Source organism: Clupea harengus, chromosome 9, assembly GCF_900700415.2.
Source record: "Clupea harengus chromosome 9, Ch_v2.0.2, whole genome shotgun sequence".
In the NCBI taxonomy this organism is placed as follows: Eukaryota; Metazoa; Chordata; class Actinopteri; order Clupeiformes; family Clupeidae; genus Clupea; species Clupea harengus.
This window is the reverse complement of record NC_045160.1, coordinates 7,977,297-7,989,073: the sequence shown is the minus strand read 5'-3', so window position 1 is coordinate 7,989,073 and position 11,777 is coordinate 7,977,297. Positions and strand designations below refer to the sequence as shown.

Here is an 11,777-nt window from a genome sequence, read left to right as displayed (position 1 = left end):
CCACACAAGCTATTAACTTCAAACTTTCTGCATAATCACTCCAAGGCCCCTATTTTGAGGACGATTGTGGCCGATTCCGCCTGGGCGGGTTGTCTACTCCAACGACAAATTAAATACTTCTCCAAAGCATGGACTTTTTAATGTGGATGTGGCGAATATGTCCTCTCTGACAGTGCACATTAGAATGCGCCAATTACAAACCATCTTTGCACAAGTGTGAGTTATTTATCTGGCTAAAAATAACGAGTGACGCATCATGACGGAAAAAGTTCTGTGACTGCGCCTATAAAAAGAAAAACGGCACCTGATTTGAAATTTGGCTGCCATCTTCTTCGAGGCAGTCAGCCAAATGTTCACCCTCGGATGCCTCGGAACATTAAAAAAAAAACCGGAACGGAAGTAAACGTTGGCGTTGACAGTCTGACCCATAGGCATTCTGCCTAGCAGACGCACAAATGTGTATGTTCCGTCATGACAACGCGCACTCTCACGGCACTTGGACGATTGTTGCTCCCCACCAGCACTATTTGCGACGCGCTTTGAATCTCCTCCGCGGTTTAAGAACTACGACCCCTGGCTCCATTCACTTCTTCTTTTGCTATATGAAGTTCAAGCTGAGGGGTCGCAGTTCTTAAACCGCGGAGGAGATTCAAAGCGCATCGCAGATAGTGCTGGATACGCTTAAAGAACGGAACTTAGAGGGAGCATCCCAAGCGTAGCAGGAGCCGTGTATCGACCAGAAGTAGAGATATCATGCATTCCCCATTTATGTAGGGTACTGGTCACTGCTGCTCTTGCATTTTACGCATCAGGTTTTTTCGTACCGCAGCAAGTGCCAGAATGTCTGCTGAAACATTGAAAGTTGAAAATGTGTTCCATTAAACGAACTTGAATTGTTAAATTGAATATGTAGCCTTTCACGTTATGTATGTTTGCATATATTACATTGCAGTCCAAAATAAAGTCTCCAGGTGTACAATCTCAATAAAAGATTGACGTGGAATCTAAGGGAGCAAAACGCTTTCTTTTTTTACAGGCTCAAAATAGGCTACCCTGATTAACATTGTAATATTCAGTTCGAAGGGATGTGGTAGGGCATTTTCAAACAGGTCCAACAAGTTACAGTTATGTCTCAACAAATGTAATTGTTTAGAGCAACAGAACGATCACTACAATGTATTCCTTGTAAAAACCCACAGTGAGCCATTTTCTTACATTGTAATCTCGTCTGACGCATTCAGTTTAAAGGTATTGCTCGACAATGCTATTGGTCGGCTTTAAACAAACCTTTAATTACTTAACCTCGGCCTGGCTCTTCCCACCATAGACATGTATAGGTCTATGCTTCCCACGTTGTGCCGTTGATCACACCTGTACCGCTTGATTTACTCTTGTGCAACAGTGCGCATGCTCTCCTGTTTCCGTCAGTCGCTATCGTCCTCAAAATAGGGGCCAAAGTTTGACTCCACGTGCATGTAACGACAGCTGTATAAATCATCACCTCCTACCTTAAGCCACGAATTTACCAATCATCCCTTGTATGACATGAATGAACCAATTAACTTTCGTGTGAATATCAGCCATTAACAGAGACAAATATTGACTGCTGAAATTAGATTGCAAATTTTAGTTGAGCGAACCAATTAGTCCGTTAGGATACATTGGCAATTATGGCACACCCAATTTCAAATTTGTATGTCTAGTTATTCGGTTTTACTGTAAATTTGCTTTTTAAAGTGCCCCACTGTGGATAGCAGATGTAATTACACTTGAGAACAGGCACACCTTGATACCTGTGCACCTTAGAGATTTTGCTCCTCTGACACTTTTAAGGAGGGCTACAGCTAATCATTACAAGTACAGTCGAGTTCCAGCAGCTTTGGTGCTTGGACCACTAATTCCAAGTACAATAGGGATCCAGCTGCTTTGCTTCTTGGATCATTAATTTGTACTACAAACCCAACAGGGTCCCCTGCATGGGCTCCCAATTAAGTTTTAGGGAAAAAAGGGGGGAAATTACGGGAAAGTGACTGAACAAGGTTCTAGGTGAATCCACATGGACATCCACATCCACGCTACTGTAAAATGCTGAAAACATTGAGCTCAAAATATGCTTTTTCAGGAAAACTTAGTATGAGTAGTAGTTCCATTTAAAATCAACATTTGTATCACCATCAACCCTAACAAACAATGAATCTTCACCATTTGCTTTTCTCCATCCTGAAGACTGTTTTCTCATTTGTGAACAATTTCCTTCTATTTGTGCCATTCAAAAAAGACAAAACCATGATAATTCTATGTTTGTATTTATTCTTCTGATTATTTTTATTTGAAAATACAGGCACGAGGGCAACAATGTACTCTCGGTCCATTATGTTTTGAAAACCAAAGGACTCTGAATGACTGCAGTAGTGAGTGTTACCTATATGTCATCCCTTTTAAATTATGCGATAGAATTACAAAAATCAAAAACTCAATGAATGAATGAATGAATGAATGAATTAGCATTATAGTTCATGATTGATGGAGAATGAGCACTGAAATGTGCACTGAAAGATCACTGGGTAGTCGCTGTTTAAAACAAGCAAAACATACAGAACATTGTACAGAATAACCCATGCATATCCCAGGTCCCACATCTCAAACAGACTGACAATAAATAGTATCTATTTGGTCACATAAATAGGTTGTCTTAATCCAATCATACATGATTGTATATTATGTGAAGTTGAAAAAATACACTTCTTTTCAATTAAAATATATTTCCTTAATTAAAAGTTCTAGAAATAATATGACTATGTTCATATATCCTAGGTCTCTACACAGTACCTTTCATCAAGCTCGAATCATTTTGTACATCTACAAAATCATCAAGACATAACTGACTTTGAGTGCTTTCATTTTGTTATTTAAGACTTTTGATTGGTTTTACACATTTAAATTATTCACCCCCTCAGTGATACAGAATAAAACAATTTCCTTGCTCCCAACTAACAATTGGTGGCCCAGCATTGCTTCTTTTATTACCATACAGCAATGTGAACGCAGAGAGCCTACAGATATTAGGGCAGGAAGGCCTAATGCACACAAACAACAAATCACCTGTCCCAATCACTCCATTTCCCACCAATAGTAGGTTCCAATTCTAACCTCCCGAGTGGGCACTGTGACATCTCTGAGAATTACAGCATGTCATCGTGTGGCTCGCGAGGAGGCGACCTCTTGCGCTGCAGCCTAATGCTTGAGAAGCATGAAGATGTTGCCAGGGCGACGCGACTGAAGGCCATGTTGAGGCAGCGCACCTCTGATGTAACGGGCACCTCTGAGAAGAGGGCGTGGTCCCGGGTGAGCTGAGCTAAGCTCTCACACATCTCCATGTCCTTCACGATGTTCAGGATCTCCTGCCTCTCCAGCTGCCGAGTCATCCCACGAATGTTCAGCAGGGCAGACACATGCTTCTTCCTAGAATGGGGGTAGATCAGGGGTCATGTGTTTCTACTAGAGATGAAACAGTATGACAATTTAATATGACTATTATAGTGACCAAAATCGTCACGGTATTGTTAAAATGTGATGAAAATGTTCAAAAAGTATTATGCAGTTTTTGTTTGCATAAACATTAATATAATAACATAGCCTTCTGTAAACATGAAAACCACATCAAATGAGCAGACATTTAAAGATGGCACCATGTGGCCATGAGAGGTAACTGCACTTTGTGTGTGTGGTTGATAAGAAAACGACAAATTAAAAAGACATTTCTTTTCATTCTATGCTCAAGTAACGACATCTTATAGATTTCACAGCAAAAAGGGGCAAGTTTTGCAGACAGGGTGGCCATCTTCAATCAAGTTTCCCTCAGCACTTATAAAAAAAACTAAATACGACCACACTTCAGATTTAGTCCTCTTATAGACATGCACTGCAAACCTGAACGTATCTAGACATAACCTAGATACAGGGGCTGTATGTGAGAACGCAAATGTCCGAATCAGTTGGACCGGACGTTAAATAGAATTTTCACAGCCAGCTCTCAGTGTCTGTATGGTAAACCAATACCAAAACCAAACAGAGTATTACCAGTGAGAATGCGTCTGACACAGACATTCACGTTGTGTGCTGCATGTCTGAAAGAGCAACTCCGGACAATTTCTGGTCCTGATTCTCTGGAGTTCATATGAGAACGACTTCAGAAGGCTGATAAATCTCCGGAGCACTGTCACTGCTTTCACTGACACAAAACCCACAAACTCATGTTGCATGCTGCAAAGGTTTTGGTTCATCTGTGTATATCAAACGACTTTTCTAGGGAAAAAATTTGACTAAAATCGGAACTTGTGTCTTTTTCCTGAAGTCAAACTTAAAGATGGCAACTTGTAGCCTCTGATATGTCTGAGAGCAGCTGACAACCTGCAAGACCCACCAAGCTCAGCTTTGGAAAATAATTGTACCTTCCCTGAAAATAGACTTGCATATGAAAAAGTGACAGGACCATTCATTGCTAAGGAAAACGTCATTAAAAGTGCAAGCCCAATTTGGTACCATGAACTTGTTTGCCACACGGCTGGATCAGTTAGAAATGATACACCTGTAGACAGTGCCAAGACTTCTGCCCCTGGAGCGCCACTTTAATGTGTCACAGGTTTAAGGAGCAGAATGTGGCATTTTGACATGAAAGAAGACGTCTCTCATAACTCAAATCATTGCTGAACAGGAGCCAGCATTTAACACCAGACACAGAGAGGCCAAATATTTGCTTTGCATCAGACACCTTCTATGTGTGCACCTTCTTTTCTTTTGGCCCAAATGTTTTTTTTGGCCAGAGTGCACAAAAAGTGCACTCCTTAAAAAAGTACAGTCCTTACCGCATATCAGGGAATTCGCGCACCAGGATGCCTACTTCCATCTGGATGGAGGGTGTATCTTCTAACAGGATGATCTCTGATAAGTGTGGGATGGCACTATCGAGCCATGAGGAGGGGGATTCCTGAGCAGGGCAAACAGTTGGAAAGATGAACATTTTCAGGCAAACCTGCTCCACCCATGAAAGGGTCATTGGTCATACACAGCACTCTACTTACACATCTACAGCTGATTTGTCCAGAAATTGTAACAAACCTGAGGTCTGAACAACAGCAAATGACAGTAAACAACAGATGATACTCAAAATGAGAAATGAATGCTGGCTAATTGATCTGTTAAAAAAAATGGCCAGCTATATAGTTAAAAATATATACCATATGTGCAAAATATCAAATCAATATGGCAATTCATTTTCATTTTTAGTTAATGAAGAGGACATCCGTGCACTATTTTATGTTATGTCTAGCTTAACAACAGAAGCAAATGTTTATTCCATAACATGACGAGCTCCTTGGAGTTCATGTGTCATTCAACCTTCTGAGTGATGAACACGTCCACTACATGCTAACCAGAGTCCAGATCTATGACCTTGGGGTCATGTAGAAGACCACGACTCCCTGGAGGTGCCCAAACAGGTCTACTTTACCTTTCATTGGCCTATACTGGAGCATGCAAGCCCACTCTGGGAAGGTCTCCCAAAATGCTTAAAGTAATATGCATTACATGTGTAATCCATTTTCTGTACTAAATCATAAATTGTGCTTGCCCTAAAGGGGTTCAGGCCCTGGGCTCTGTAAAGCGCCTTGAGACTATTTTATTGCTTGGGCGCTATATAAATAAAATTGAATTGAATTGAATAAAATGACCATGATATGTCTTAAAATTATGATCACTGTCGTTTCTCTTTACTTAGTTGATTGGTTCTTGCCATAATATGGATTAGTACAGTAGTAGTAGTAGTAAAAGTAGTAGCAGTAATAGGGCTATTCACTGTGAACCAACCCTGCCTCTGCACAACACAACTGATGGTCCTAAACACATTAAGAAGGCAAGAAATTCCACAAATGAACTCTTGACAAGGCACACATGTTAATTGAAAACCATTCCAGGTGACTACCTCATGAATCTGATCGAGAGAATGCTAAGAGTGTGCAAAGGTGGCTACTTTGAAGAATCTAAAATATAAAACATATTCTGGTTTGTCTTTTTGTTTACTACATAATTCCATATGTATTCTTTCATAGTTTTGATGTCTTCAGTATTAATCTTCAGTATTAATCTACAATGTAGAAAATATATTAAAAAAATAAAAAAAACATTGAATGAGGTGGGTTGAAGGTGTGTACTGTACTGGTACTGTACATGCACACAGAACCCCCTAAACATTATTTATTTCTTTAGTTTTGTTTTTCGAACACTGAATTGTACTCCACCGGTCTTCTTTCATGTTGTGGTCAAGCTGTAACACTACCAAAGTAACATTCAGACAGTATATAAGGAGGCTATAAACTTTATATTTTGATCCTTACTACATATCAAAATATACATATTAAAGATATACCAATAGTAAATTACCTATTCAGTAAGAATAACAAACTGGATAATACAGGCCTCATAAAGTATGTTATAGGACACCAATACAGATATATAATACCAATATAACACCTATATACAGTATATATACATATATATACTGTATAAAGTTATGTGTTAATGGAAAATGGCTTTGTAGATCTATTTTGCCCTGTCTTGGAAATGCATCCTGTGTGATTGCCCAGTGACAGAAGTATACTAACCAGGTCTTTGAAGAGCATTTTAAGGTGTTTTCCTTCATCACGAAGTCGACCTGCCATCCTCTTCCTCATCTTTTGTGATGTGCAGATGATCCTTCCACGCATAAGAGCACGGAGGTACTCTACCATCACTCGCCTGTGCACTTCACCCACAAGGAGCTGTGGACAGCAACAAGTCCATGAAACAGACATTAATGGAATAGTGTCAAAAAATTAACTAAATAAATCTGTCTTGTTGACATGAAAAGGTAGTGAAATGTATGATTGCAGTGTGTGTAAGGTACATGTGAAATATGATGTGTAATGGTGAATGTAAGTGCCTTGTAAGGTGGGCTGGCCATCCTGCTGAAGCATTCGAAGTGCTCTTTGACAATCGTCTCTATCGGCTCAAACATACTCGGATTATTCAGCCACTTTCTTTTCACCAGTTTGTCGAAGAAAGGCTTCACATGGCACAGAGAAAAAAAAAAACAATAAACTGAATTTATTGAAATCACATTCACTGTGTCTGTGTGTGTGGCGGGGGGGGGGGGGGGGGGGGTGTTAATAAAAAACAGTTTAGTTTCTTCGGACAGCTATCAACCGAGCAATAGCTCAAAGATAGTATGCAACAATATTACATTTCCGGAGCGTTTCCTGAAAGCATCGATATTTAGGTAGTGTTCCGAAGTAGCAGGACATACTGTACATTGATCAATGTATATTCACGTTCTTTATTCGTTTTTATTGTGTAGTCAATCACCCATAATTGGCAAAGTTACAGCTTCCATTTGTGTAAGCTTATCTTTTTGTTCCCTCTTTTTTGAATGGGGGTTAGGGGTGATGTAGGGCTTAGGCCTAGCTCACCACTATGTAATGTAATAATTATTGAGCTGCTAAATATGGTCTTCATCCAAAGGGTCAGATTTTGACATCAGTCCTTAAGCTGGCATATTATCAATGTAAAACTCACCCTAATATGTTCAAAAAGTCTGTCACTTAAAACCCTCACTCCAAGGTTTACCACTCTGTCCAGGGAGGCGTTGGCTCTGTGGGCAGAATCTGCGCTAGCCGCAGATTCACATCGCTGACACTGCTGCACAAAGCCCCTGTGTACGCATACACAAACACACACACACACACACACACACACACACACACACACACACACGCACACACACACACACACACACACACACACAAATAAATTAACAGACACAGAACAGACAAGCAAAACAAGATAGGTTAAGTGTGCGTCATCATTTACTTTGTTGACTAAGTATCTAGATGATGGTTGCCATGGTCGACACCATTCAAAAAAAGAGAAAAGGCATGCAATGAATGCACTGGCACACTGCTTCCCTGTTTCACACTGAACATACACTTTAGTTTAAAGTAACACTATGCAACAATTTGACACTTTTTGAGGTATGGCTTTATAAGCAACTAGTTTTGGTACCATCCTCAAATTCATTTTGATAGCATATGCTCATGTGAAGGACAGATAAACACCCGTGTCTTCCCCACCAGCCATCCAGGATATGCCCTATGCAGTTCTGTGTAACGGGCTGGTACACCATGCAAAAATGGAAGAAAAGCTTTCACACGCATGATATTGCCAGCTAAACTGCCAAAAGACACCAGTTAAAGGCCCTTAGTGTGTTGGCAAGCTTCTATCGGTGTCAAGGTTTTTGCATGCCTTTTAGGTAGTTAGTTTACTAGTTTGGGAACAGAACTCCGTATTGCTGCTTTAACCCCGCTGGCTAGACATGCCTTTGACACATGATGACAGTTCACAGTCTGGAGACATCTTGTTGAAACTGTGGCATAGAGGAATATCAACAGTGGACACTAATAATGCTACACCTCCAAGCTTGTCCTCTAAGACTCACCAACAACTTATTTTAGCCTTTGAAGAGTTTGTAACCTTGTTCACACCCCACTTTCAGTAGGCATTTGGGTTAGTTTAGAAATTTACAATGCCATTTAAGCAACACTATGCAACAATTTGTCACTTTTTGACGTATGTAAAGACTTGTTTTGGTATCATCTTCTAATGAATTTATATTGGATGTGGTCATGTGTAGGACAGATAAACACATGTGTCGTTCCCATTAGCCATGCATGATCTATAATATGTAGTTCTGTGTTCTGGCCAGAGCACCCCTGTGAAAATGAAAGACAAGCTTTCACAGCGCGACATTGCCAGCTATGTTGCCAAAAGACACCAGTTGGCATATAAGCAAACCTTTGTCACTGCTACCTAGGCTGTTTGTGGTGTGCTTTTTAGGCAGTTAGTTCGCTAGTTTCAGACCAAAACTCCTTACTGCTACTTAAATGCTGTAATTCTTCCTATCCACATTTAGTCCACACTTCTGCCTGGTTATCTCCAAATGCACATATTTATATACATCTGACTATGCAGGGATTACTGCTTCAACATACCTAAAAGAAGGACAGCAGTTGACCAGTGCAATGGTTGTAGAAATGTATCCATTTTCATCTTCTCCAAATTCCCACACAAGAGATTCAAGGAACATTTCCACTTTCCTCTGGAAGCTGCAGAAATATTGGAGATTATTAATCAAGCGTCAAGAGAAATAGATTAATTAAACATACCAGATCCAGTGAAATGTTGGCCACACCTTTTAGGTTTTCAAGGAAGATAAAATGATGTACCATTAATCAAAGTGTAAACAACATTAGTTGTTCATGTTCCCGGTCCCAAGCATCAACTGGCTTGCAAGGGTTGTAATGTATTTAAGCTGTGAACTTAACACCTAAGAAACAATGCAAGATAAATGCCCCTCCACATAGTGTTACTACTTTTTCCTTGTTAGAGATAAATGATGCCATAGACTAAGAGTGTAGATTTGATTTGGAAAGTAAGAGGGACATAACACTGTCAGGAATTTTGCATTTCCTGAAATTCTACACAATATACTATGACTATATAGGACTTTTTATAATAAAACATTACAGCTCACAGTTGAAATGCTTTCCTGGTCACATCTTTTTCCTCGATTGAATGTTGAGTATGTGTAATCTAATAAAATCTTGTGTCATTTATTATAAGATAGCTGAGTTTGATGAAGACTGATCAAACTTTATAACGTGAGATTCATTTATTTGGATGCTAGCCTGAGACAGGACAGGTTGATGACTCTGGGCATCTGGAAAAACTACAAATCCCTATGAGACAGGGATCGACACCAATAAGGTTACAGCAGGTTACAAACTTTCCTAACATAGCCAAACATCAACCAAGCGCAACACAAGACATAGCAAGATGGCAAATAAGTTATTTCTGACTAGTCCAACAGGAAGAAGGCCAGCGCGGCATCTGACTTGATCGGTTACTTATTCGGTCTCTTGCTCGTTTACTCTCTCTTTTTGTCTTCCTATCCACCAACAACTGTCAATCATGATTGCATAGACTATAACCATAGGCTTAAACCATATGCCAATTTGCCACTTTTTGAAGCATATTTGTATAAGCAACTAGTACTGGTATCAACTTCAAATTAATTTTGTGTGGAGAATAAACACACCTAGGCTATGCAATATGCAGTTCTGTACAGTTAGCAGGTCATCTTATGATCTAGTACAGTACATTTATTACATATTGGTCCTTTAGGGGATCAGATAACACAGTTAATAAACGTAGGCTTCCACCCTTGCCCGTTACGCACTGCAATTCCTCCAGATTCCTTGAATCTTTTAATTATGCTATGCACTGTAGAGGGTGAAATATACAAATCCCTTCCTATCTTTCATTGAGGAACATGTATTTAAACATTTCAATAATTTTCATGCATTTGTTAGCAACCTGGCAATCCTTTGCCTTTCCTCTAGCCTCTAAAGGACTAGCCCTGTCTTTCCTGGGTGCTGCTTTTGTACCAAATCATTACATCCACCTGTTGACATCAGCTGTCATCATTATTTATTATTTCACCTCGTGACAAGCCCCAAATTGCCCCCATCCCAACTTTATTTGGAATACGTTGCAGGCCTCAATGTCAGGTGTGAGTGTGAGACTTCTAGTCCCTACTAACGTACAAAGCAAACCTACACCCTTGCAAAATATTATTATGTTGCTCCACAACATTGTCCTGAGCCACAAGATCTCCTACGCTGACGATACCAATGGCATTTGACTCATTAGAATCAGTACATTGATTTACAGGTTATTCCAACAGGTGACAATGCATCTAGGTCAATTAACTAGAAATGGAAATAGTTTTATTTAAAACTTTTATTTATGAACACCAATGAGTGTTAGGTTAGATTTGAGCTCTTTGATCCAAAAACAGGATGTCTCTCCATCCTTAATCCATAGCTGTACTTATTAAATACAAGTCACTGACGCTGGCCTGGAGAGTGACAACCAGGTCTCCACCCATCTGCTTGACGTCCATCATTCAGGCTTCCATTCCTTCTCTCCCACTGCCTTCCTCCGAGGAGAGGCTACTGGCTCCGCTATCCCTCAGCAGTTAGGCCATCACTGACCAGACTCTTTTCATTTTCTGGACCCGTGATGGTGGAATGAGCGACCCAATTTCTGAGTTGGGATGTCTCTATTTATCTTCAGAAACCTAAGACGACTTATTACTAACAAGATCACCTTCTCCTTTCCACCCCCCCACAAAAAAAAATCCTACTCTATTCCAATGCACTTGAACTTCCCAATTTTCTACTTTCTAACTTTGACCTCAGACAACAAAACAGTTGTCTGTACAATGCAGTAGTGTGTCATCAAAAATACAATATAGGGTATTTAGCAGCGGTCTCACCTATACAGGAAGTCTGCCAAACCATTAAGACTGCACTGGGACACACGAGCCCCAAGGTCTGTGCTTATTGCAGCCGATCTGTCCAGGTCTTCCTGCAGCATCTAAAAGAAAGACGTACAAATAAAGAAACAGCAATGACTCAGTCACAGACCCATTACTCAACCCATAGATATTTACAATCATCTGTTCTTTGGTTATCTATATCCAAGCCGCTTTTACTGATTAGTGGTTAAGGTGACCTAATAACAGCAAATGCAAGGCTACAAAGAGTGCCTGTTCATGTTTAATTCCAGTTACATTGCACAATACTTGGGTAATACTGCCAATTATCAATATAACATGATAACAT

At 40.0% G+C, this 11,777-nt stretch overlaps 1 protein-coding gene across 3 annotated transcripts in view; it reads right to left on the bottom strand.

Annotated features, from left to right (window-relative positions):
• Positions 1 to 2,289: 2,289 nt before the first annotated feature.
• The window catches only part of exoc3l2b (exocyst complex component 3-like 2b), a 40,562-nt gene continuing 31,074 nt past the window's right edge, over positions 2,290 to 11,777 (bottom strand). For all 3 annotated transcript variants that reach the window (XM_031573237.2, XM_012828072.3, XM_031573238.2), the window contains exons 7-13: positions 11,429 to 11,529; positions 9,081 to 9,194; positions 7,609 to 7,744; positions 6,977 to 7,099; positions 6,660 to 6,815; positions 4,866 to 4,987; positions 2,290 to 3,462 (exon numbers count right to left, since the gene is read on the bottom strand). In XM_031573237.2, the coding sequence (XP_031429097.1) occupies positions 3,183 to 3,462; positions 4,866 to 4,987; positions 6,660 to 6,815; positions 6,977 to 7,099; positions 7,609 to 7,744; positions 9,081 to 9,194; positions 11,429 to 11,529 (1,032 nt within the window). In that variant the 3' untranslated portion in view covers positions 2,290 to 3,182. The remainder of the gene's footprint in view (positions 3,463 to 4,865; positions 4,988 to 6,659; positions 6,816 to 6,976; positions 7,100 to 7,608; positions 7,745 to 9,080; positions 9,195 to 11,428; positions 11,530 to 11,777) is intronic.